The sequence below is a fragment of the Hyperoodon ampullatus genome (assembly GCF_949752795.1).
Source record: "Hyperoodon ampullatus genome assembly, chromosome: 18".
Classification (NCBI taxonomy): Eukaryota; Metazoa; Chordata; class Mammalia; order Artiodactyla; family Ziphiidae; genus Hyperoodon; species Hyperoodon ampullatus.
In genome coordinates, this window is record NC_136931.1 from 54,434,506 (window position 1) to 54,461,718 (window position 27,213).

The following is a 27,213-nucleotide window of genomic DNA, read 5'->3' on the forward strand; positions in this document are numbered from 1 at the left end:
TGTTTCCTCATGGTGTTTTTTGTTTTTTTTAATTTACATACAGTCAAATTTATTCTTTTTTGTTATGCAGTTCTGTGAGTTGTTTGTGTGTTTTGTTTTAAAGTTCCATAAAATTTTACGAAGACACAGTTGTGTAACTACCACCACAAACAAGATACAGAAAAGTTTTGTCCCCGGCCCCCCCCTGCCGATTCCCTCATGCTGCCTTGGAGTAATCAGTCCCTTCCCTACCTGCAACCACTGACCTGTTCTCTATCCCTGTAGTTCTGCCTTTTTCAATAATGTAATATAAATGGAATCATACAGCATGTGTAGTCTTTTCGAGTCTGACTTCTTTCCCTTAGCCTAATACCTTTGAGATTCATCCATGTTGTATGAATCGTTAGCTCATTTCTTCTTATTGCGAGTAGTAGTCCACTGTATGGATGTACCACAGTTTATGCACCAGATGAAGGACATTTGGGTTGTTCCCAGTTTTTGGCAATTATGACTAAAGCCGCTCTAAACATTCATGTGTTTTTGTGTGAACATAAGTTTTCATTTCTCTTGGATATGTATACCAAGGGTGGAATTGGTGGCTCATATGGTAACTGTTTAACAATTTGAACTCTCTTTCACAGTGGGCACACCACTTTACCATCCCACCAGCACTTTATCCACGTTCCAGTTTCTCCACATCCTTGCCGACAAGTGTTATTGTCTGTCTGTTTCAGTGTTAGTGGGTAATGAGTTGCATCTCACTGTGGTTTTGATTTGCATTTCCCTAATGACTAATGATGTAGAGCATCTTTTCATGTGCCTACTGGCCATTTGTGTATGTTTTTAGAGAAATGTCTATTTAGATCATTTGCCCATTCTTAAATTGGGTTATCTTTTTATTGTTAAATTGTAAGGGGTCCCTGGGTACAAGTCCTTTTGTCAGATACATGATTTGTAAAAATTTTCTCCCATTCTGTGGGTTGTCTTTTCACTTTCCTGATAGTATCCTTTGAAGTAGAAATGTTTGACTTTTTTCTTTTATTTTTTTGCTGTACACGGGCCTCTCACTGTTGTGGCCTCTCCCGCTGCGGAGCACAGGCTCCGGACGCGCAGGCTCAGCGGCCACGGCTCACGGGCCCAGCTGCTCCGTGGCACATGGGATCTTCCCTAACCGGGGCATGAACCCATGTCCCCTGCATCGACAGGTGGACTCTCAACCACTGCACCACCAGGGAAGCCCGAAATGTTTAACTTTCATGAAATATAATTTATGTTTTTTTCCCCCGTTTTTACATGTATGTTCTCGTCTGAAGAGTTTTACAGTTTTAGCTTTTGCATTTAGGTCTGTGATCCATTTTTGAATTAACTTTTGTACATGATGTGAAGTAGGGGTCCACATTAATTCTTTTGCCTTTAGAGACCCAGTTGTCCCAGTAACATTTGGAGAGTATTGCCATCTTAACAATATTAAGTCTTCTGATCCATGAACTTGGGGATACCTTTCCATTTATTTAAGTCTTTTATTTCTTTCAACAATGTTTTATAGTCTTCAGAGTATGTTTTACACATTTATTGTTAAATTTTTTCTGAAATATTTTATTCTGTTGGATGCTATTGTAAATCAAATTCTTAATTTCATTTTAAGGATGTTCATTGCTCATGTATAGAAATAGATTGATTTTTGTATGTTAATCTTGTCTTCTGCAGTCTTGCTGAATTTAATATTTCAAATAATTTTTCTGTGGTTTCCTTAGAATTTTCTATATACCAGATCATGTCATCTATGAATATATATATTACTTCTTCTTTCCAGTCTGGATGCCCCTTATTTCTTTTTCCTTCCTTCCTTAAATGACCTGGCTAGAACCTCCAGTACAATGTTGAATAGAAGTGGTGATAGCAGACATCCTTGTTTTGTTCCTGATCTTCTAGTCTTTTGCCATTAAGTAAGATGTTAGCTGTGGATTTTTCGTAGATGGCCTTTATCAGTTTAAAGAAATTTTCTTCTCTTCCCAGTTTGTTGAGTGTTTTTATCTTGAAGAGGTGCTGGATTTTGTCTCATGCTTTTTCTGTGTCTGTTGAAGTGATCATGTGTCTATATGTTGCTGGTTTGGTTTGCTAGTAGTTTGTTGAGATGATTTTAAAAAAGCAGAATGTTAAATTTGTATAGTATGATCACATAGAATGTAGGTGAATTTTTATTTATTTATTTTTTGCGGTACGTGGGCCTCTCACTGCTGTGGCCTCTCCCATTGCGGAGCACAGGCTCCAGACGCGCAGCCTCAGCGGCCATGGCTCACGGGCCCAGACACTCCGCAGCATGCGGGATCTTCCCAGACCGGGGCACGAACCCGTGTCCCCTGCATCGGCAGGCGGACTCTCAACCACTGCGCCACCAGGGAAGCCCAGTGAATTTTTTTTTTAAGGAAAAATATTCCCACATTTGACTGTCTTTGAGTAGTAGAATTATGGTGACTAGTTTCGCTTTGGCATAGTTCTCTGTGTACTTTATAGTTCTGCAGTGGACCTTGGTACGCGGGAGGAAGAGCTGCCTCTGTGGATAGACAGATGGGAATGCTGGGCCCGGCCAGGGGGTGAGGAGATGGGCATCCCCAAGCACATTTGATGCGAGCTGAATGGGTATAGCCTTTCTGGAGAGCATTTTGGCAAAATGTATCAGGACTCAACAATTCTATATTTGGGAATTTGCCATAAGGAATTGTTTGGACACCACTGCCAAGAGGTACGGTCACAATGCTGAACAGCTTAAATATCCATCAGTAGGTTACAGGGCACAATGAATAATAGCTGCTATGACTTGGGTTTTAAATTACATATATTCAGATATGCGCCCTTTTAAAAATGTCTAGAAGGGTGTATACCAAACCAGGAAGACGGGAGGTGGTCTCCTCATGGTAGGGTTCCGTAGGGAAGCTTTACTTTTAACTTGCCTGCACCTCAATTTGCTCATTTAAAAAACCCCTTTGTGTTCAGGGATGGGAACTGGCGAGGCATGGTTCCTCTGGGGAGGTGGGGGGAGAAAGCGTCTGGCTGTCCAGGATGGGTGATTGGGGCAGGTGACAATATTAGCTAACGTTTGTCCTCTGGATGCCCATCCTGGCCCAGAAGGGTGGGTATCCACGTGGGTAGTGAAGGCTTTTTTCTGCTCCCATGCTTTAATCTCAGGCCCCGAGTCTCCTATGCCTCCTGCACGTTAACACAGGCCTGCTCCTGACATCTGTCTGGGAATAGCATATAGAACCCGCTGCCCGTTGTGGGCCAGGAGAGAATGGTGAGAATGTGACCAGGGCACTGAAACATCTGATATCTGTAGGACTTTATTTTTAGGATGCACAGATATAGCCTTTCCTTTAACTTTAAAAAAAAAAAAAAAAAAAAAAAAGTTGTGAAACAATTCTTGCCTGCCAAGGTTCAGAGGTCATTCCCAGCCACCTACTAACCTGGATCAGATTTAATTTTCACGCCTAGCTGCCAGCATTAGCATCGCTGTCTGAATGGACTCATCCTGGTAGGAGATGTTTTCATTCAGGTGAACCTACTGCTGACCTTTTCCAGGTGTCCTTACCAGCTTTCCTGTTCCTCAGTGCCCTGTTTCATTTGTCTTCTCTTTCAGGTACTGCTTCTCTGAGATGGCCCCAGTGTGTGCAGTGGTTGGAGGGATCCTGGCCCAGGAAATCGTGAAGGTAAAAAGTCCCTGTGGCCTAGAAAATTGTTGACCCTCCGCACCATGACCTTGGATGTGCCAACAGAGAGAACCCAGGACTGTCTTAGCTGCCTGGTTTCTCTGACTCCACTCACCCTGTCTCCTGCCCTCCCCATTCCCTTCCTTCCTTCCTTCCGTTTTCCACCCCATCCTCTTCTCTCCAGCCCATCCAGGTGGGCCTGCAGCAAATGATCTTTGAGTGCCTGCCTACTCAGAGCTGGACAAAGAGCCCGTGAGGTGCTGCCCACCATCCCCTAACTATACCAACCAGTTATCTGGTGCTTATGATATTTGTCAGGTATTCTGCCTCTACAGCTCTATGACATGGGCACTGTCCTGACCCCCATTTAAGGGGGTGGACACCGAGGCCCAGAGAAGGGATTCCACGACCCGTGCTTCTCCACCTCTGCTTCACAGTTTCTCTCCACACATGGCCATGGCGTCAAAGCACCCTCTTGTTACTGCACACACCATACGCGTGTATAGAGCAAGAGGAGATCAGTACCAGTGGAGCCCGTGCACTGTGCCAGGAGCCCCACAAGGCTCTATCCAGGGTGACCTGTGCCCACATTAGGCAGGTGTCGTTGTCCCTCTCAGAAGGGAAGCATTTCATGTAGGGTCATGAGGTAACCAAGTAACTAGCACAGCCTTTTGAGTCTCTTGTGGAACGTTTGAGTTGCCAGAACCATAGCATACCCCCAAATGTATTTTACTTTCTTTGGGGACTTTGATATTTGCCCAAAGATACTGAATTTGCCTTTTGCAGGTTCTTAACTGCTTCAGTGGACTTGCAGTGACAGGGTGTCCTTTTCTTTCACGGAGCAGAGTCGTGCCTGGTCACATAATTCTCCACGTCCATTTACGTGTCAGGCTTGAGCTTAGGAGGACGATTTGGAGACCAGCTCTCACTACTTTGTCCTGCTCTGGAAACACCCTTTGACTCCATTTGATGGTCCCACCGTCCTCTCAAGGCCTTTTTTTTTCTCTCTTCTTTCCTGATCCTTCTCTGTGGATCAATTCTTTCCCTAAATCTAACCTGACTTTCTATGGCATAGGCAGTAGGGGTGAGCACTGAGGAGGTACAGTGGAGGAGAGGGGAGGCATGGGCTGCTGCGCCTGCTTCCTTGCTCACGCCTTCTGCTTAACCCAGACTGATAAAAAAAAGTTCAGCTGTGTCCCCAGTCTGAGAAGTTGGCTGCCCAGAGGACTGTGTTGAGAAGGATTCTGAGGCTGCCTGTAGAGAGTCTTGGCAGGAAAGAGTACAGTGATGGAAAAATAAGGGGGGGAATGGGAACATAATATATTTTTTGTAGCCTACAGTGACGACAACAATAGTAGATAACATTTATTGAAAGCTCATTACGTACCTACCGCACAGAGACCGTGTTCCCTACGTGGATAGACTCATTTGATCCTTACAACAACCCAAGAAGTAGGAGCTGGTGATCCCTCCCGTATGAAGAAGGCACTGAGGTGCAGAGAAGCGGCGGAGCCAGGACTCGAGCCCCTGCCATCTGGTTTCTGAGCCTGTGCTCTGCCATCAGGCCTCAGGTGCCCTCCCTAAAGGCCCTCCCGTCCGGCGGGGCTCTGTGTGGACCCGGGGCCACCATCCTTGCGCCCTTAGCCTCACCTCCATACCTCCCATTGAGAAGCTGCTCCCTGAGTTTTTCATGTGGGATGGAGACTGTGGGTCAGGCAGGTGGCCTTGACCCCATTGTGTGCAGGGGCTTCTCTGCATCCCAGTCCTAACCTCTAGTGCAGCCCCCTCCTTCCTGCCTGCAGGGGACAGCTGTTGCCCAGCATCTTGTTTCTGTTTATCCCAGATAGCCAGAGTACTCTGCATTCTTGGTTGCTGGGCGTGTTTGGAATCTCCTCCTACCCCCTTCTTGCTTGGGAAGCACTTTACCTTTTGCCCCATGTTCACCCCATGCCCTGCTGTCTTGTCCCCGCCACTCCCCCTTACTTAACACCGTTTCAGCTTCAGCCAGCTGGCGGTAAAGGCCTGCAATCTGAGGGCCGTGGACCTCCCCCTTTTCCCTGGTGGGACCATCTGACCACCCATAACACGTAAACATCGGAAGATGGGGGGGCAAATGTATGTCTGTTCCCTTGGAATCATCTTTGTTTCCCTCCTTCCGTGCCTCATTCCAGACACCACGTGTTCTATCCATGTCCTCTGTCATGTCCCGCTTCCTTGGGTTTAATTGTCCTTCTTTTCTCTCCCCACTGTCCGCGGTCGGTCTCCCCACCTAGACTACTAGAGGTGAGAGTGACAGCAGCAGCCTTATCAAGCTCCACGTGAAAACGCCTTGTATCATCTCCTGGAACTTGGGTTCTCGGGTCTAAGATCCACCTGTGGGCTCTTGGGCCCTTCCACCTGGCTGAGTGCTTGGGGCCTCAGATACTGGGGAAGGACCTCTGGCCCCCGTTAGTCGTAGCAGCTCCCATTTATTGAGAATTTACTACATGCCCGACACGTTACAAGCTTGATCGCATTTCATACTCACCAGGGGCCCTGGCAGGCAGGGGCCATTTATTTGCCATTTCATATGCCAGCCCAGAGAAGCAAACCTCTGATCCAAGCCCCAGGCAGGGAGGGACTTCAGAATCCTTAATATCTAGCATGATACCTGACACAGAGTAGATGCTCAATACATTTTCCTCAGAAGAATGGTTATTTCCGGAATAACCACTTGGAATAGGTGTAACTGTCTCCACTTTACAGATGAGAAAGTGGATTGGGGTTGGCACTCAGTCCGAGGAGGAGAGGTTCGGGATGTTTAGAGCGCGCTCCCGACCTTGGAAAGGGATCCTGCCCCAGGGATGACAGCATGGCGCCCCCGGAAACCTTGACACCCTGCCTAGCAGTCTGCGTAGGTGATGTCTTCCTCTTTAAACAGTAACCCTTCTTGCGTTGAAAATGTCCACTGTGGCCTGTGGACCTTTCCCCAGTACACACAGGTAGCACATGACTCAGCACGTAATTTCAGGGACTCTTAACTCCATCTCTAACGGTGCTGTGAACTTCTGTTAACCCCACGAGATAATCATCATTTTCATGGCTGACTGGCATGTCCCAGGCCCTCTGGACCCCAGCCCTGGCCTGTCCTGTGGAGGGCAGACAGCACTGCCTTCTCCTGGACGCGCCACTTCTGCATCAGTGAGTGTCCCCCCAGGTGACGGAGGCTGCAGCCTCAGACGTGTTGGAATGAATCAGTGCCTTTCTCAGTTGAATAGTCATAAATAATTATCACTGCCGTTAGCCAAGCGGTGCTTCTCCATGTTAGGCATTGTTTTAGATATTTGAGGTACAGCATCTTTATTAATCCCTAGGATAAAACATTTGTTATTTTCATTTTACATGGGGAAAGTAAAGGTCAGAGAGGCTAAATGATCTCAAGGACACACAGCTGGTAAGGGACAGAGCAAAGGGACGTGACAATTACAATCAGAAACGTTTCCCAACATAGCCAGATGGCCCCTGGGGAGCAAAATCAACGTCTCTTGCGAACCACTGCCCACGTTGCTTTTAGAAGATTTCAGTTTGGGGGTTTATTCTCTTTTCTCCATTTTATCCCTTTTAAAGCACTTGAGCTGAACCCTCTTCTTGTTTTGCTCCCCAGGCCCTGTCTCAAAGGGACCCTCCTCACAACAACTTCTTCTTCTTCGATGGCATGAAGGGGAACGGGGTCGTGGAGCGCCTTGGCCCCAAGTGAACCCGGGACTCGGCAGCCCCGGCGACGCTGCCCCGCGGCATGCCCACGTGTCATCCTTGTCCCCTTCCCCCGTGAAGGCCCTCTCCAGGCGAGGGAAAAGTGAAGTCATTGAACCAGTACAAACCATTTCCTGTGAGCAGTGAGGTCGTACAGATGTGCTGCTTCTAAGCACCAGTGGCTGCTAAGCAAGGGGCGTAGGTCCTGGCTGTTGCCGTTCCCGTCCCAGGCCTGCGCGGCCAGCACCTGACAGCCCCCTCTGACTCCTCGTCACGGCATCACCAGTCCCCCCGGCCAGGAACCAGCACGCCTTGTTGCTTAGGAGCCTCTTGCCACCTTCTTGGCCTTAGTCTCTGCCTGATGTCACACAGAGAGGAGCGTGACCTCAGGTGGGGAATAAGGCCTAGGACTGATGAAACACTAGTGGAACCACAGTTCCAAATGCAGACAGGTGCCCTTAGAGAGGAAAAAACATGGCAGGCGGAATGTATTTCCTCCAAAGTTTGAGACTCTGAAAAACAACAGGTGGCATCTGGTGTGCTATTCTTGAGTTTTAGTTTAGGATTAGTTGAGTTCCAGCCTGGATTTTGGATGAGAGGAAATATCACCAAGTCCTCTTGGGTATGAGGGTGAGACCTTGCAAATGGAATATTAGCGGGAAAGCTCGTTTTAAAAAGGCAGATTCCCTGGTCCCACCCCCTGGGGATTCTGACTCCTTGGCCGCGAGCTGGGACAGAGGAGCCCGCCCTTCCCACGGAGCCCCGCCCCGATGCCGTGCCGACCCTCGCGCTGGAGGCTGTCGCGTGGTAAGGGCTGTATCGGCCCTTCATTTACCCCCCTGAATTGCAGCTGTTCATGTTTTTTTTTTATATTTTCTATATTTCCTTGGTTCTTTAAAAAGGAATGATTGAAATAAAGTTATTTGCTTTAGGACTTGTTTGTTTTTCTTCCACATTAGAAACTTCTTCCTCTGACAGGGAGCGATCCTACCAATTGCCTAAACCTGAAGAAATGTCCCTGGATGCTTTAACATGACACAAAGATCCTCCCCTCCGTCACCGTTCCTGCCACCGTTTTTCTGGGCAATGCAGCAAGAGTTAGGGTGCTCATATTCTAGCATGCAGAAGCTTCTGATTCTTATTGTCTGTTGAATAATTCAGTTAAGTAGTGGCTGTTCTCAGGGATAGCAATTGTAATAATAGTGGAAAAGGAGTAAAAGTGAGTGATAGTTAAGAATCTGCCTGTCAGTGCAGGGGACGGGGGTTCGAGCCCTGGTCCGCTAAGATTCCATGTGCTTTAGAGCAACTAAGCCTGTGTGCCACAACTACTGAGCCCACGTGCTGCAACTAGTGAAGCCCCCGCACTCTATAGCCCGTGCTCTGCAAGAAGAGAAGCCACCACAATGAGAAGCTCGCGCACCGCGGCAAAGAGTAGCCCCCGCTCACTGCGACCGGAGAAAACCCGCGCGCAGCAACGACGACCCAACGCAGCCAAAAATAAATAATATAAATTTAATTTTTAAAAAAGTGAGCGATGGTCTCATAACGGTTAAGTGACACTTAAGTAAAATGCCCCAAGTCCCACAGCTGGACGGGTCAGAGCAGTCGTTGGAGCGCCAGGTTTGTCTTGACTCAGCAGCACGTTCCAAGTCTCCTTACCCTCACTTGGCTTTCCCACGATGTAAATCGTCTGGCTGGTTTGAATGAATAAATCAGCTCCTTTCCTATTTCAGCCCTGTTGCAGTCAGTGAAAAAAAAACTGATCTCCTCTTGAGAGGAAGAACTCAATTCCCCCAACCCTCCTGGTCACCTCTCCTCCCACCCTCGGTGACGCTAGGGCTGCATTTTTGGAGCTGCCCCTTTCTGGGCCCTATTAGTGTTGAGTCAGGGAATCCTTGCATGAATCTTGCAGGGTCTTAGAAAATGTGAGCTAATTACACCCTTTACTTTGCAATGTGGGGCCTTGGTCACAAGGGGGAGCAGGTGGGTCTGCATGGGTTAAAAACAAAATTGTTGAATCTTCTCTGAAGCTTTTCAAACTTTTCCACCCCTGTACCTGTAATGGCAGAGATTGATCCCGAAAGGACCCCTTGGGAATCTGGGGGGTGGTGCTGGAAGCTGCCAGCCCTGGGCAGGAAATGTGTTTATTCTCTCTGCTCCAAATTTCATATTTTCCCATATTACATGTTGGTGTTATCATAAGAATGGATTTCCCTAAGTCTCCAGGAAGTCCACAGTGATTATCCTGTGGTTTCTAGCACCTCAGCAGATAATGTAGCCCACCTGAGAAAGGGGATCTGAGCTGAGACGGTAGCAAATATTTTGGGGGTGCTGAGTTAGCAAATGAAAGGAAATGGGTTCTCTTTGGGGCTGGCAGCCTTCTATGTACCCCACTTCTCTTATCTCTGGTATGTGTAAGTAGCCAAACTTCGTTAGGTGCTCAATGGTTGAAGTTTCAGACAGAACGTTCTAGTGAACAGGTGCTACTCAAAACGAAAAAAAAAAAAGCTCTTGGTCCCATCGCAGCCCCACGTTCCATGATTTCCCTTTGCAGTGCAGACCCTTTTTGTCAGTTTCTTGCTTTTTTTTTGGTAAGTATAAATGTATATCTTTTGAGGTATCACCTATTTGCCCCTTTACAGGTGGGGAAACGGAAGTTTAGGTTGTATTTGGCAAGCAAAAGAGTTTAATAATAATAGCTAACATGATCACACTGCTTGCCTGATACCTTTCAAAATACTTGTACTTTAGCTAAATGGTTTGAATCCTCACAGAAACTCCATGAGGGTAGATACTGTCGTGCCCATATTGCAGGCGAAGAAAGAGCCTCACCCAACAAGTCGGGGTGGAATGTGGGCAGATGGGGAAGGTGTACAGGACACCTAGTAAACATTCATTTAGTGGCTCAGCTTCTTGTGATCTTGGTGAAGACAAGAAAACTCTGGCTTTTCCTTCCCAAGGTCCTGAGACCTAGGAGTCACCCCTGAAAACCATCAGTCAGGCCCAGGTGCACAGCCTTCAGCTGAGTCCAGAAGGGAGTGGCTTTGGTTTTTAAGCTTCTAGTAATAAACATTAAAGCAATATTTGTACAAGTCTAAGAGTCAAAAGATTCCTCTTCCCATGCCTGTCAGCTCAGTGTTGGCCACATAGCAGGAGCAGCTGACTTAACAGCTAAACTTGATTTTGGAGAGAAATGTGAGATGCTTTTTGTAGATGCTAGCTGTATCCCTTTTCATATTTACCTCCCAGAGGGCACCCTGGCGGCCACTGAGAGTGAATCCTTCCAGACTGTCAGGTTCAAACCTGGACTCTACCACCTAGCCACATGACCTTGGGCAAGTGACGTTTTTGTACCTCAGTCACCCCATCTGTAAGATGGTAATAGTAGAACATTCCTCTGATATGTTGGGATTAAATGACTGAATATATTCTTTTTTTTTTTTTTTTGCGGTACGCGGGCCTCTCACTGCTGTGGCCTCTCCCGTTGCGGAGCGCAGGCTCCGGACGCGCAGGCTCAGCGGCCATGGCTCACGGGCCCAGCCGCTCCGCGGCATGTAGGATCCTCCCGGACCGGGGCACGAACCCGTGTCCCCTGCATCGGCAGGCGGACTCTCAACCACTGCGCCACCAGGGAAGCCCTGAATATATTCTTTGAGTAGAAATCGCTCAGTGTTAGCTGCTATTACGCAGATTCACAAAATAACGATTTTTCTGCATTTTGCTTTTTCTCACTGTGTCTTGAAAGCCTTGTCAGTTCAAGTTTGGGATTACCTTGCTGGAGGCTGCATGGTTTGCAGGTGGCAGTGTACTAGCTGAGGGCTTCATTGCCAGGTCCTCTGAGCCTTGACTGCTACATTGCCGAACCACTTGGCACCTGGGTTCCAAGAGCGAAGGCCACACATGACTTCAGGTGTTTCCTTTCCCTCTGAACAACTGATCCCTCCTTTGTTTTTCTGGGAGCGCTTTGGACTTTGCTAACAAAATTTGGCCTTGATTATCCCTGGGTCTCTGCTGCTTTCCCTCCAACCTGGATGATAGGGTGGCATTCCCCACTTTCAGTCCTTAAAAATGGTAGGTTTGGGGCTTCCCTGGTGGCGCAGTGGTTGAGAGTCCGCCTGCCGATGCAGGGGACGCGGGTTCGAGCCCTGGTCCGGGAAGATCCCACATGCACAGAGCAGCCAAAAATAAATACATAAATAAATAAAGCAAAAGTTAATACATGTCTTGTGGAAGTTAAGGTGTGCAGGTGTGATCCGCATGACAACTACAGCATGAAATCCATAATTTCATGCAGGAGCAGAGGGTCAGCAGGGACGTGCAGTGGCAGAGCTTCTGTGTTGTAAGTGATGTGGTACAACAGACACATAGTGGATAGGCTAAGGATGAGTTTGTAATCCCTAGAGCAGTCCTAAAAACAGGCTGAAACACCAAAGGATACATTTTAAAGAATTCTTAAAAAGTATTCAAATAATCCAAGAGAAGGCAGGAGAGAGGAAGCAGAAACAAAAATCTGACAAAGAGAAAACAATAAAATCGTGACCTAATCCAACCAGATCAATGGTTCAGCGACAGGAATTCCCTGGCGGTTCAGTAGTTAGGACTTGGGGCTTCCACTGCAGGGGGCCTGGGTTTAATCCCTGGTCCGGGAATCAGGATCCCACAAACTGTGGCACGGCCAAAAGAAAAAAAAAAATAGTTCAGCAAACTGTTTCTGGACAGGGGAAGCTGCTGGTCGCAGGAGGAGGACCCATTCTTTGCCAGGGGAGCAGTGAGGACCAAGTAGAGCTTCCCTGCCAGATGGTTGGGTGGGCACACCATCTCTCACCTCCTCACCTCAGGGCCTTGGGCCCCATGCACAAGTATGTAAGCATGACGAAAATCTGGAATAACATCACAGGGTATACACCCAGTACCCACCATCATTTTGCTACTTGCTGTTCTTTTTTTTTTTTTTTTTTTGCGGTACGCGGGCCTCTCACTGTTGTGGCCTCTCCCGTTGTGGAGCACAGGCTCTGGACGCGCAGGCTCAGCGGCCACGGCTCACGGGCCCAGCCGCTCAGCGGCACGTGGGATCTTCCTGGACCGGGGCGTGAACCCGTGTCCCCTGCATCGGCAGGTGGACTCTCAACCACTGCGCCACCAGGGAAGCCCTACTTGCTGTTCTTGCTCGCTATGACTTGTTGTTTATTCATAGGGATAAAGTTCTAGTTCATTCCAGTTCACTGCTGTCTATTATTCTGTTTTACAACAGCAGACTTGATTTACCCTTCCAACTGCTGTTGGTACTTAGGTGGTGGCTTTGCGCGTTGCCAACTCTTGGACACCTGCACACGTTCACTTCTAAGGGAGACGCCCAGGAAGGCACTTGCTGCCATAGGTGTGTACATCCTCAGATTTTGCCAAATTCCTCTCCAAAATGATGGTTCCCGTTTCCCTCGGCCTGGCCTTTTAGGAGGGCCATTGCCTCTGAACTGCCCCTTTGCCAGTGAGGACAGCCAGGAGAAGGAACAGAGCTGGGTCTGGACCTGTGTCTGGGGCGGTCCTGTGTGGAAGACAACACAGGGGAAGCACTTGGCTGGTTGCCCTGTTTTCTCGAAGATCATGGTAGAAGCTCCCCTTCTTGTTCGGTTTTTTAATGTTTTGGCCACGCCGCGTGGCTTGTAGGATTTTAGTTCCCCCACCAGCGATTGAACCTGGGCCCCTGACAGTGAAAGCACTAAGTCCTAACCCCTGGACCACCAGGGAATTCCCTCCCCTTCTTGTATTAAGTCAACACAGGTTTTTAATGCTAGGCCTTAAGGTTAAGAGTATGCTAGGGGGCTTCCCTGGTGGCGCAGTGGTTGAGAGTCCACCTGCCGATGCAGGGGACGCGGGTTCGTGCCCCGGTCTGGGAGGATCCCACATGCCGCGGAGCGGCTGGGCCTGTGAGCCATGGCCGCTGAGCCTGCGCGTCTGGAGCCTGTGCTCCGCAACGGGAGAGGCTACAACAGTGAGAGGCCCGCATACCGCAAAAAAAAAAAAAAAAAAAAAAAGAGTATGCTAGGGTGGCTACATGGGTGAAGTTTCACCTTGATCCCAGATGTCACCTCTGTGTCCCTGAGGGCAGGGACCAGGTCTGACAGTTCCCCAGGACTCCTCCCAGTGGGACTTCTGAGTAAGTTATAGGTCATTCATTTATTCTGTAAATATCGAGCCCCCCGACATACTTTATCCAGTGGGGATAAAGTGAGGAGAAAACACCCAAAAAGGCCCTGTCCTCAGGGGCTTAGCTTTTAGTGGGAGCTGAGGAGGGGTGCATGAAGGCTGGGTGCACACAGTGGCACCGGGGCTGTCCTTTTTTTTTTTTTTAATTTTATTTATTTATTTTTGGCTGCATTGGGGCTTCGTTGCTGCGCGTGGGCTTTCTCTAGTTGCGGCAAGCGGGGGCTACTCTCTTTGTTGCGGTGCACGGGCTTCTCATTGCGGTGGCTTCTCTTGTTGCGGAGCACAGGCTCTAGGCGCGCGGGCTTCAGTAACTGTGACATTCGGGCTCAGTAGTTGTGGTGCACGGGCTTAGTAGCTCCGCGGCATGTGGGATCTTCCTGGACCAGGGCTCGAACCCGTATCCCTTGCATTGGCAGGCGGATTCTTAACCCCTGCGCCACCAGGGAAGTCCCCCAGAGCTGTGCTTTAAACACAAGGACAGACACCTCAGGGTGATGTGCGCACTGCCCCCCACCTCCTCCGAGACAGGGCTCACAGATTCTGCGCAGACCCCTCTGCAGGGAAGGAGAGCAGGAAGAGTATCCACTGTTCCAATCTGATTTTATTGAAAAGGAAACATACAAAAATCATGTACAAAAAAAATTAACCAAACATGTACAGAAAATTCATTCCGGTATCTACAGCAGCGCATATACAGTATTTTACAGGCTGGGCCATCCCTCCCCGCTCCCAGACTCCTCCCTCTTCTGAGATTCCCCCCCTCCCTGACTCCCCGTTTCCCCCCAGCGCTTCGCCCTGGGGACTAAGGCTGGGGCGGTTTCCGCCAAAATATCCCACCCCCCAAATGAATGCCAGTGGTCACACGTGCTCTCTTCTAAACCTATGCAATGGGATTGATGGGAGGGCGGGGGGGTGGTCTCGGGCAGAGCACAGGATTCACAGTCTGGGCCCCTCCTGGCCACCCCCAGATGAAGGTGAGGCAGGCATGCCCACCACCCGCCGGCTGGCTCAGGGAAGATGGCTGGGCGCTGGGCTGGGGCGGCCGTCGGACGCACCCCACTCTCTGGCTCCAGGAGGCTAGTGGTCACGTTTGGCTCATTTGCTCTTCACGGGCCCCCTCCCCGGGAGGAGGGGGGGAAGCACCAGGGGCCTGAGGCCAGGCCCAAAGTGAAGGAGCACTGGGAGAGAGAGAGAGAGAGACCCCCCCCACCAGTGTCACCCCTGCAGCTGGAACGGGCAGCCAGCACCAGCAGCCTTTCCTGAGATGGTGATGGGCGGCAGAGGCGGGCGGCTCAGTCCCCACCGCCTCGGTCACCGCCGCCTTCAGACGCTGAGTCCGTCAGCCCTCTCTCCCCTGGCTCTTCGGCCAGGGACCCAGGAGTCCACATCTCCGTCAGTGCCCCCCAGGCTAGGCTGGGGCTGGGTCCGGAGTGGCTGCCCTGGCCCGCCCCTGGGACAGGCAGGGCTGGTAGTCCAGTATGCTACATGGTGCAGAAAAAGTCCCCCGCACTGGCCAGGGCGTCAGGAGGTGGGAGGGTCCTGCCCCCCACGTCCCCGACGTCCACCGGGCGGGTGCAGGCACCTAATTGGGCTCCATCTCGGGGGCTCCGCGGCCCCTGGGTAAGGGCAGGAGTCCCATGATGAGATTGTACAGGACCCTCCAGGGGGAGGGGCGGTGTCGCTGCTGCTCCTCTTGTCTCTAGGGAAAGAGAGCGAAGACCAAGTTAGAGCAGGCCTGAGATGGGGGCGTGTAGGTGGTCGGGTCGGAGGGCAGCGAGGAACGAGGCACGGTTCTAAGAGTGAGCTACGCCCTCGACCAACCCTCTGAGGTCGGTACTATTATTATTGTTCATCAGGTCCAGATACATTTTTCTGCCCACCTTGGGCCAAGGTCCTCTGGAACATGAGACTAGGACGGAAGGGATGCAGACAATGTCCTCAGCACAGGGCCTGCACATATTAGCTGTGGTCTCCTAGTCCCTGGTCTCCAGATGAGAAAGTTACCCAACCAAAGTCACACGAGGCTGAGGGGTGGGGCTGGATTGCAGCCCATCTGCCCTCCCATTAAAGGCTAGTGAGCCACACAGAAGGGAGCAGGGAGCCCATAGTCTCAGCAATTCTAGAACAATCTGTGGAAGAACTGGGAATGGTTCACCATCTGCGTTGAAGCTGCACGGAAGTATGTCGAGGTAAAGCTAACCCCCTGCCCTTTCCTCAGTGGCAGGATGAAGGCTGGGGGCGGCCTCTAGGACCATCTCAGTTCCACAGTGTTAGAAACGAAGGAAGCTAGATACAAGAAAAGGCTTCCCACCAATAAAAATTAACAATACTAAAAAACTTATGAATACCTATAGTACTCTCCACTCCCCGTACTGAATGCAGGGCTAAATCCGGTGCTAATTAGCAGGGCCCACCTAATCTCATCCCCACAAGGTGGGAAGGAGAAACCCATTTTACAGATGTGAACAAGAAGGTCAGATAAACCATCCTAATGATCCTAATGGGTGCCTGGGGGTGGGCTGCCTGGTACCAGCCTGCCTCCTTATCGTTCCCCACTAAACTTTGCAGCCAGGAGAAGGTGGCCAAGGGGGCACATCAGATTGGCAGAAATTTAAAAGCCTGCCGCTGTTACACTGCTGTGGAGTGCCACCTGGCACAGTCACCTTGGTGTGCAGGCTATTATTTACTAAGGCTGAGGGCCGGCAGACCAGCCAGGTGTCTGCTCTGGAGACACATGCGTGCACCTGGAGATGTGTATTTTTTGGAAGAGCCAAAAAAAAAAAAGCCCAAACCAACCAACCAACCAAAATAAATAAATAAATAAATAAATAAAAATTTGAGACATTTCTGGAAAGTCCTAAATACCCACCAATGAAAAAATGAACAAGGATACTACATGTCGATCCAATAAAATGCTACATGGCCATGAAAATGAATGAATTAAAGCTCCTTTGCCCATATGGATGAATCTCAAGCATAACACTGAGAAGCAGGGAGTTTGGAGAGGAACACATACTATATCGTGTATATTAGTCTGAAACGCCCCACAATCCTAAGCATTGTTTGTGGCCTGGTAAATATGTAGTAGAAGAATCAACACCTGCAGAGGAATGGACAGGCCAATTTGAGAGGTTTGAGAGGTTTCCTTTGGAAGGGGTAAGGGGAAGAGGGTCAGGGAGGGAAACAAGGAGCTTCACAACATCCGGTTTTTGTTTTTTCTTTGAATAAGCAAGCAGTGTGGGTGTAATGTTCAGGTTGGACAGATCTGGGTAGTGGGCGCCCTGGTGTTTGTTATTCTCTGTTCACTGCTGCAGGCTTCAAATATTTTGTTTTAATGAGAGGTCTGGCTGTGGGCCTTGGGGGCGGAGCCTCAAGCGGGGCGGGGCTTTCCAGCGGGGCGGGGCTTCCAGGGCCCGCCCCCGACCCGCCCGGGAAGCGGGGTGGCGCGCCGCAGCCGCGCGGGCGGGTGGGAGGGGCGGGCGCGGCCGCGCCGCCGCTGCTGACTCACCGGCTATAAATAGACCGGGATATATGAGCAGCTCAGCTGAGCGCCGCCCTCAGTCCCCGCGGCCGCGGACCCCGGGCGCGCTGCAGGGCTCGCGGATACCCCGGCCCTCCCCCGGGCCGTGACAGCGGCGGCGCGGGCCTTAGCCCTACGGCGGCTCCGCGGACACGCCGCCCCTCCCACCTGCCTGTCCCCAGCGCGACCCCGCCGCGCAGGGCGGCAGCTGCCGCACATCTGGCTGGGCCGCCGCAGCCCCCTACCCGGCGGGAAGTCCCACCTGCCGTCTACCCCTCCCCCAGCACTCACCCGCCGCTCGTACAGCGCGTTGAGATCGTCCGCCATCCGCCGCAGCTGGGCCCCGATCTCTCGGGCCCACTGCTCCTCCTCCCCCCGGACTCCCGGGGCCGCTTGGGTGGGGCCGCCCGCCAGGGCCCCCGGGGCGCTGGGCACTGGCGATTCCAGGTGCTGCTCCGCGGGCGAGAGTGAGGGCTGAGGACCTGGGAAAAGCCGGGGGCCGTGGTCACACCCACCACCCCTCTAGGCCCTGAGGTGTCCCGGAGGGACCAGTCATCCAGGGCCTACTTCTCCCTTTTCCAGCCGCCTGATTTCTTTCCTGCTTCCCGCCTCATTTTAGAGATTCTGTTTTCCCCTTTAAGAGCCAGATTTCTCAGCTCCTACTCCCCAGGCAAAAAAGAAGTCCTGGGGAGGCCTTCCTGGGGACACCTGTCTAGCCAGCTACCACCTCACTACCCGTGTTAGTCTGTAAGTGCTTCCTCTTATCCTACCTAAACACTTCCCTTCCAAAACGGTGCCAAATTTTGACTGCTCCACTCAGCAGATGGGGAAACTGAGGCTCACCCTAAGAAGTGGCCCAAGGTCACACAGGGCTACGGTGACTGACTACACCCAGAGTCACAAGCCTCAGGTCTCCTGCCCTCTAGTGTCCAACCACAGTGAAGCCACACCCCCGGATGTGGCCGAGGCCTGGAAACCAGAAGGCCAGACTGTGGCTGCCTCTGAGCAGGGGCCTGGGGGCTGGGATGCGGGAGATGCCTTCCTGCCTCCTCCCCACACGCACATTCTGAGCTCCCCCGACGTCTCTTCCTCCCTTCTGTCACGCCAGGTCCTGGCACGAGGGATCCCTGAGACCTAAAATGAGGGCCTCAGTTTCCACACCTGTGACTCTGGTCTAGAAGTCGGGTCTCCTCTTGCCTCTGCTGCCAGGGAACAGAGCCGGGGAAGTTTTCTCTCTCCTGATCTCTCTGGGGTCCGGGGACGGGGTGGGGAGGGAAACCGGGACAATCTTCCCATTGCCACCGAGTGTGCCGGCTGGGATGGGGCTAGCCGGGCACCACGGAGTTAACAGCCCATCAGGCAGGGGACCTTTAACCCTTCCCTCCCCAAGACCCGTCTCCCACACTTTCCCCATACAATTGCCCCTCCCCCTCTCCTTCCTCCGGCCGGACTGCAGAGAGGGCGGGCCCTGGCCAAAGAGATGCAGATAAAAGGCAAAAGGCCACCCTCGACCCCTCCCCAATGTCCACAAGTGACAGTCATCTCTGCCCACTCTCTCCAACTACAGTCCTCAGGGGGCTTCAGGGGACCCAGACCGGGAGAAGGGGGCTTGGAAACAGCTGTTGCCCGAGGCCCGGAAAAGGCCGTGGGCTGCAACTCGGGGACTGCAGTCAGATTCCAGGAGGGACTTCCCATTCGGCCTCCCCCCACCCCCTGCCTCCCACTCAGTCTTCCTGCTTCTTGCAACACAAAGACCACACTGGCCACACCCTCCCCGTGGCCCGGCCGGCTCGCCACCTCCCCCCACTCGCTCCCACTTCTCCGGTTCCTCCGTGTCTCTTTTTCCCAGCTCCCAGCATCCCTGGTGCGGGGCGGGCACTCACCGTCGGGGCGCGGGCCTCGGGGCCGGCTGCGAGGACCCCCAGGCCAGCGGGGGGCCCCCAGGGCGGCGGTGACGGCGGGCGGGGCGGTGGGGGCGCAGAGGTAGGCGGCGGGCAGCAGGGCGGGGGCGGCGGGGGCGGCAGGCAGGCCGGGTTCGCAGAGGCCGCAGGATACGGCCGAGGGCACCAGGCGGCTGAGGGGGAAGGGACGCGGGCCGTCGCGGGCCAGGCCCTCTACGGGCTCGGGGGAGCTGCCCTCCTGGCGTGCTCGGGCCATGGCGCTCCCTGGGGCCTGCAGGACAGGGCAGAGAGGTTCGGTCAGCCGGGAAGTGCAGGGGGCGCCAGGGCCCCACGACGCACCCATCTCACCCGGGGTACACAGGGCACCCCACTCCTGTACGCAAGGCAGGCCAGGCAGCCCAGGGCTGGTGCCCACAACACACGCAGGGCCCAGACGGAGGGGACCGTAGGTGCGTGTGATGGCCCCTCAAGACACACCCTTCCGCAGGGGCTGACCCGAGGCCTGGGCTGGCCGGAATAGCCTCCCGTGCACATGGTGATGGGCACACATGAGGGACAAGAGGCACAGGATGGCTGTCACAGCAAGGACAAGGGCTCACGCAGGACCCAGACTTGTGGGCCTGTCAGGTGTGTGTGTGTGTATGAGGGCTGACAGCCCCACAACACAAACTCACCCAACGTGGGACTCACACAGGGCCTGGGCTGGTGGGATTAACTTCCGGAACACAGTGATGGGCACACAGGGAGGGCAGCCAGGCACTGTGATGCCTCGCAACACACACGGGGACTCACACAGGACCCAAAGGGGTGTGTGTGGAGGGTACACAACACACACACAAAGGCTCACGCAGGACTGGCCAGCCAGACCTCCCACCTCGTCTCCCATTTGCACGGAAACACTGAGATGTCTCAGGACACACACATACAAACACTGACCAAAACGTGGACACACACATACACACAGACCACAGGAAGAACTATCCACACAATGCATAGTGGCTGGCACAACCCATCCCCTCCACCCCATAGACACACACACACAAACTGTCAGGATCTCACCCGCTGAGCCACTGTTAACAGGCCCATAGACACACATGTACACACTATGCAGCAAGCACAGACAGAAACACACACCAAATAGGCACTGCCACACTTCTCAAACACATGTGCCCCTCCCGACAACACACACGCAATAGATAAGACCCACACACCTCAGGACTCACACACATATCAACACAAAACAGACCTCCATGGACACACACATGGACCGACACAACCGAAACACACCCACTTGTCACCAACTCTCAGACCCCAGGACACATGTAAAGCTGGCACACACAGACACGTCATCAGACCCAGATGCATCACCACATGCCGGCAACAACACAGAGACGCAACAGCAGAACAGTAGACATCAACTCTCCCTCCTACCCCAACCTCCAAACACCATCACCAACTGTCAGCCCCGGACACACGCGCAAATGCACGCGTGCACGTGCGCACGCACACACACACTACAGCTAACTCTAATCCTACACTGCCCTGGCAGCGTGCACACCTAAAGCACCCACAGAAAACACTGGTCTCACGTGACTGACATAAACACTACACACACGCAGCCCACATGACACACATGAGCCAGCCAGCCGATCAGAGACAAGCCCCTCAGACCCAACACACACACACACAGACACACACACACACACACACACACACACACACGGGCTCAGACACAGCCTCATACAAGAGGCTGCCAGCAACATCCACTGACTGCTCTGCTCAGACCCCACAGAGCCCAGCTCCTGAATTCCCAGACGCCGATGCCAGTCACACAAGGCAAACACAGACCAGACAACCCGCAGCACACACACACACAGACACACACACCACGCAGAACTCACACAGACACCTGGAGAGAAAACAGACATCGGCACTGGGCAGGCACACCATTACAAACGCTTAGCTGAGCCACATGCCCTGGAGATATACACAGAGAGTCACAGACAGTACACACAGGCAAGACACACAAGCACACACAAACACAGCACATCGGGCAAGACACACACATGTAAACAAACAGCTCACTCAAGCAACACACCAACACACTACAACCACACACTATAACACAGGCAGGCAATACAGACCCATAGAATCACTCCCAAACAGCACACACAGACAACTCTCACAGAGGACACAACACAGGTACACCACACATAAATAAACGGAGCACCCGCCTTCAGGCGCGGCGTACACAGACAGAACCCCACACAAACACGCATGGGGACGGCGCGCACACCACGACGGGCCACAGCCCCACCATTCCCCGGGACTGACACAAGCACTCCCTGCAGACCCCAGCACAAACTCGGAGCCAGACACACGCACACACCCAGGCGAGACACCTGCAGATCCACAACCCCGCACACGCGCGCTCCCACGGCGGGCCCAGACGCCCCCCTGCGCTGTCACAGCGCCCCCCCCACCCCGCCGCCGCCACGTGCGCCCGCCCCGCCCGCCAGGCGAGCGCGGGGCCAATAACAGGCTGTTGCTGGGGCGCAGCCCCCGCCCGCAGGAGCCGCAGACTTCACGGCCCGCGAGCCGCCCCCTGTCGCCGCCCCCGGCGGGCGCGCGCGCCCGGGGTGTGGCCGCCCCTCCACGCCGTCCCCCCCCACCCCCCGCCCCTCCCGGACTGCAGGGGCCGGGGCAGTCGGGGTCGACTCACTTCCCCGGGGTCGCACTGGCCGCCAGGGGGCGCTGCCGAGCCCGCACCCCATTGTTTGTAAACAAACCCGTCAGACCGCTGAGGCACCTGCGCTCTCGGACCCTCAGTGCCTCCCGCCCAGCGACACCAGCCTCATGGGGGGTGGGGAGGGCAGGGAGAGAGGGAGGCACGGTGTAGGGACTCAGCGCCCCCCCACTGCTCTCCGAGTGCACTCCCGCCACCTCCTCCAGGGAGCCCACCGGCCTGGCCAATCGCCGCTGTCTGGGACTTGGGGCGCGCACACTCACCCCGGGGGCATGAACACGCCGGAGGGGACGGTGATGGGGGGCGGGCGGCTTCCTTCAGGAGGGCGCGCCCGCCGAGCGCCGCTCGCTGCGGCTGCTGCTGTGGCTGCTGCTGCTGCTGCTGCTGCTGCTCTAACTGCAGTGGCTGCCGCTGTTGCCGTTGCTGTTGCTGCCTCGGCTGCTCCTCGGGCCGCAGGCGCGTCCGCGTCCTGGCCGCCGCTGCTGCTAGTTTCGCTGCTGCCGCCGCCGCCACCAGACACCCGCTCGCATGTGGCTCGCGCCGCGTCTCAGGCCGCCCGGCAGATCCCGGGCCCGCTCGGCGGCAGCCCCGCCCCGCCCCGCCCCCGCCTGGCCGGTCCCACGCCCCGCCCCCGCGTGACGCCACTGCCCCGCCCGCCAGCCGCGGACAAGTCGGGACTTGCTGGCGCGCGCCGCGCCCCCAACCTCGGCGCGGGGGGTTTCCCTGCAGCCGGGGGCGGGGCAGGGCCTGGCCCGGGACGCGGAGGCGCGCTGATCGGACGCCCAGACAGCGGGACAGCCGGACACACACACTGACACACTGACTGGGACCCACAGACACACACACCCAGAGACGTGTACGCAGACTGACCGTCTGGCGCTCCAGGGTACACAGAGTCACGTGCTGACAGGGCCTGGGGACAAGCCGACTTGCAGACACACAAATGCACACCCTGGACAGAGGCGTGGACGCACAAACGCACACACTGACGGAGCACTCACACATCCAGACACAAATACATAGCCTGATTTGCTAACAGGGTCACTGGGATGCACATACTACAATGTCAGGGACACACACAGTTGCACAAACACCCACACTGCTGAGCACACCTAGACCCACAAACCTATCAGGTTCACAAGCATGCCCACTGAGCAGGTACCCACAACACACACACAGTCGCGGGCCCACATAGACACAGGCTGAGAGCTGCTCAGGAAATAGAAACTTTCTGATAGGCTCAGCTGAACACACACACATACACACACGACACCTGTCACAGGGACACCTGGACACACAGCTTGATCTCGATGAAACTCCTACAGAGACACACACAAACACACCCACCCCAGCTCACAGCTGACACATTAAAATTGTCAGAAATTGACCCTCACAGACACAGATCAAGTCAGACATAAAAAGACTGACTCCCCCCATCAACAGACAGTCACAAAGTCACACCTGTGACAGGTTCCTGCTAACTGGCCCACTGATGGGACACTCCAGAAGCGTGCACATCTGACCACACTCGCCACGAGTCTGGTGGGGGAACCAGAGCTATAGGAAAGCCCCGGGCACCTGGCACGGGACATGCCCGGGCAGTCCCTGCCGTGACTCTCACCCGGGTTTTCTGCCTTTCAGTTCCCTTTCCTTTCTCAGTTTCCCATTGTCACTCCTTCCCCCACTCTGATGTGGTCACTAGGTGGTGTCCTGCCCTCCCCTAAAGACTCTGGGGTTCTGTCTCCCCTGCACCTTCCATTTCCTCTATGTCACACCGCAAACCAAACTGTGTCATCACAGGGCAAGTGGTCTCTGAGTGCCCAGGTCTGGGCTAGCCGAGAAGGGGTGCCAGACCCCAGCAAAGGTGGGCGTAGCCAGGTTCTCAAATTTGGTTCCCTCCAGGGCCAGACCCTTCGACTTCTCAAGAGCAGAAAACGCAGATCTCACGGGTAATCTCCCTACTTTAAATATTGAGGACTAATTCAGCATCCCTCTCTCCTTCCTTTCCTTCCCTCATTCATTCATTTCCCCTTCCTTCCTTTCCTCCAGTGTTTTTTTGTTTTTTAGTCTTTTAAAATATTTATTTTAATTTTTTGGGCTGCGCTGCCCAGCTTGCGGGATCTTAGTTCCCTAACTAAGGGATTGAACCTGAGTCCTCGGCAGTGAAAGCGCAGAGCCCTAACCACTGGACCACTGGGGAATTCCCCGTCCGGTGTTTTTCAAACTGTGGGTCATGACTCACACGAGAAAACCATGGACTGTGAAATCACTTGTGTGGATCTTATTCTGCTTTATTGAAGTTTATTGAGATATAGTTACATGCCATAAAATTCACTCTTTTTAGGTGTCTAGTTTGGTGAGTTGGGACAAATGTACGCTACTGTACACCACCACAATTGAGATTTGGACCATTTCTATCACCCCCCAAAACTTCCCTTGTGCCTCTTTATAGTCAGCCCCTTTTACCTGCAACTTTAGCGGCTCTTGACCAGACTTTAAAAAAAAAAAAAAAAAGAATATAATTTTTAAAAATTATGAAGTCAGAGGAAATATTGTTTCCTGAAAATTTTATGTGTAGTGGATACATACCAAGCCACAAAGAAAATGGATGTATTGCTGACTGTAGGTTGAAGTTAACGGCGCTTGAGGGATGCTGCTTTAGACATTTATTAAATGAGATCATTCATGGAAGTCACTGAATACAGTGTCTTACATGTATAAGTGCCTAATAAATGTTGGCTACTATCACTAGTATAACTAATTATTGTCAGTGTTTGCTCTGTGCCTGGCAGTGATCACGTTGGGAGAGAGGCTTGCAGACCAGCCTGTACCCCTTACTCCCCTTACTCACTGATCAGTGCCCTAAAGCTGCCTAGCCTAGGACTGGACACCAGGAGGCCAGATGTGCTGGAATGTTCTTCTGGGAAGAAAATGAGTGTGAAGGAATCTGGCTTGGTGGGTAGGAGTGGGAGAGGAGAGGGCCAAGAATCTACCAAGCCATAAGCATTGGCACCAGTCAAGATCCTCCCCACTATGTAGTCCAGATCCTGTTCCAAATTCTGGCATCCTCTCACCCCCAGACCAGGGATCTCAAACTCAAGAGCCGATATGAAATAAATGAGAGAAGTGAGTCCAGTGTAAGACAACAGGGCATGGTGGGGACTGTGGCTAAGGAGAGGAAGTGTGTTTCTACTAGAGACATACAAAGTCAAAATTAAAAACTATATTGTGACTGGCTGAAGGGCTGCCTTTTTGAGACCCCCTACCTTAGGGGCCCAAGGAAGGAGAAGCCCCAGCCTCTGTCTTCCAGACTAAATTCCCCTCCACCCCTATACCAGCAGGTCTCCTGAGGGACCAAGGGACTCCCTCCTCTAAGTTCCTGGAGGAGCATTCTGGGCCTCTAACCCTGCCTCTGGTCCCTGCTCCCCTGGAGAGGGGCCGAGAGGCTCTGAAGATCTGAGGGGGCAGCAATACCTCTGACAGAGGATTAGAAACAGAAGTGAATAGAGGTACAAACAGACAGAGGAGGAGTCAGATGAGGGGAGTGGAGGGAGTCAGAAAGAGAGAGGGAGAGACCAGATGGAGAGAAAATGAGAGGGGTCAGGGATGGAGGGATGGCTTGGCTGAGGTTGGCAGTCAGGCTTGGCAGAGAGTGGAGGTTGTTTTTTTGGTTGTTTCTGGTTTTGTTGTTGTTTTGTTGTTGTTGTTTCGGGCTGCTGGCATGCAGGATCTTAGTTCCCTGACCAGGGATTGAACCCGGGCCCCCTGCAGTGGAAGCACGAAGTTCTAACCACTGGACCGCCAGGGGAGTCCCTAGAGCAGTTTCTTAATCTCTTCTCTACTGACATTTGAGGCCGGATGATTCCTTGTCGTCTTGTGCTTTGTAGGATGTGCAGCAGACACCCTGACCTCTATCCACTAGATGCCAGTAGCACCCCCTCCCTCTGTGACAATCCAAAATGTCTCCAAACACTGCCAGATGTGCCCTGGGGAAGGCAAAATCAACACAGGTTGAGAACCATTGGCTAAAAGAAATCCGTCAGGGTCTCCATAACTGTGGCTCAACACCCCCCCCCCACACACAAAGCCTACACAAAAACTCACCCAAGAGCCGGAGCTCTGGGGACTTCAGGGCCTGACCTAGAATCCCCAGCTTGGCCACCTTCTGGCTGTGTGACATTGGGCAAGTGGTCACGTCTCTGTGCCTCAATTTCCTCACCTGTGAGTCCCTACCTCATAGGATTTTGCAGAGTAAGAAGGTCAGTAAAAATAAAGCACTGGGGCCTCCGTGGGTCCTTAATACATGTTACCCATCATTACTACTACCAGTGTGGGGGGCTATTGATTCTCTGAGAATCCAAACAAGGTCTTCAAGCTAAGACCCTCAGGTTGGGGCAGGGGTTTCAAACCGGGTCCGCAGGCCAGCCACTAAGGTGTTTCTCCGGGCCGGCACAGTTTCTTTTTTTTTTTTTGCTGTACATGGGCCTCTCACTGCTGTGGCCTCTCCCGTTGCGGAGCACAGGCTCCGGACGCGCTGGCTCAGCGGCCATGGCTCACGGGCCCAGCCGCTCCGCAGCATGTGGGATCTTCCCGGACCGGGGCACGAACCCGCGTCCCCTGCATCGGCAGGCGGACTCTCAACCACTGCGCCACCAGGGAAGCCCCTCATTTTGAATTAATGCCTCTCAAAGGGACATTCAACACAGTGAAGAGACAGAGCTTCCAGACTTCGGAGCCAGACTGTCTGGGTTCAAATGATGAACGCGAGGAAGTAGCTTCCTCTCTCTGAGCCTCAGTTTCCACACGTGTACAAAGGGGATCACCGTAGGACCCCCAAATGAAACGTGAAGATTAAATGAGTTCCTATTTGTAACGCACGTAGAAGAGTGCCCGGCAGCAGCTGGCTCCATGTGAAGTCCCGCTTAAAGAAAATAAAGGTCCCAGCTAGTTTACTGCAGACCCATAACCTTCCCTAATATCTTGAATGCCGTTCCGGGGAAGTAGATTTCTCAGCACGGGAGAGGGAGTTGGGAAGGACTTAACTTTTCACTGCAGGCTCTGAGTCCTGGCTTTCCGCGGTGGGGAGGGGGCCTCCTGGGTCCCCTCAGTGCAGCCGGCCTCCCAGGCCCGGAGGCTGGACGGGAGCCTGGTGGGGGCTGGGCGGGGGCGCCGGTGTCCGCGGGGTCCGAGCGGCCGGCGCGTGTGAAGGTTACCGCTCCCTGGCGGGGCGGGGGCCGCGCGCTGTTGCTGGGGTCTGCGGGGCCTGCCTGCGCCCGCGCCCCCCCTGCTTCCCGGCCAGCCAGTGAGCGGTACCCGCCGCCGTTGCCAGGGGAAACTCGCCGCCCCGTTACCCAGCAACAAGCCTGGCCCAACCAGGCGCGAGGACCCCCCAGGCCCCGCCCGCCGCTGCCCACCGCGTGCCCAATG

The 27,213-nt window shown here is 53.3% G+C and overlaps 2 protein-coding genes across 2 annotated transcripts in view; one reads left to right on the forward strand and one right to left on the reverse strand.

Moving 5' to 3' along the window:
• The window catches only part of SAE1 (SUMO1 activating enzyme subunit 1), a gene marked incomplete at its 5' end in the record, with an annotated part of 68,964 nt that extends 60,615 nt beyond the window's left edge, over positions 1–8,349 (forward strand). The window contains 2 exons of the mRNA XM_079724441.1: positions 3,614–3,683; positions 7,327–8,349. Coding sequence (XP_079580567.1) covers positions 3,614–3,683; positions 7,327–7,419 — 163 coding nt within the window. The 3' untranslated portion in view covers positions 7,420–8,349. The remainder of the gene's footprint in view (positions 1–3,613; positions 3,684–7,326) is intronic.
• Positions 8,350–15,201: 6,852 nt separating this feature from the next.
• Positions 15,202–23,304, reverse strand: BBC3 (BCL2 binding component 3; the record flags this gene model as incomplete). The annotated part of the gene is made up of 4 exons (XM_079723211.1): positions 15,202–15,318; positions 17,431–17,621; positions 19,023–19,311; positions 23,248–23,304. The coding sequence occupies 4 exons, from the start codon at positions 23,302–23,304 to the stop codon at positions 15,202–15,204; spliced, it is 654 nt and encodes a 217-aa protein (XP_079579337.1).
• Between the last annotated feature and the right edge of the window lie 3,909 nt (positions 23,305–27,213).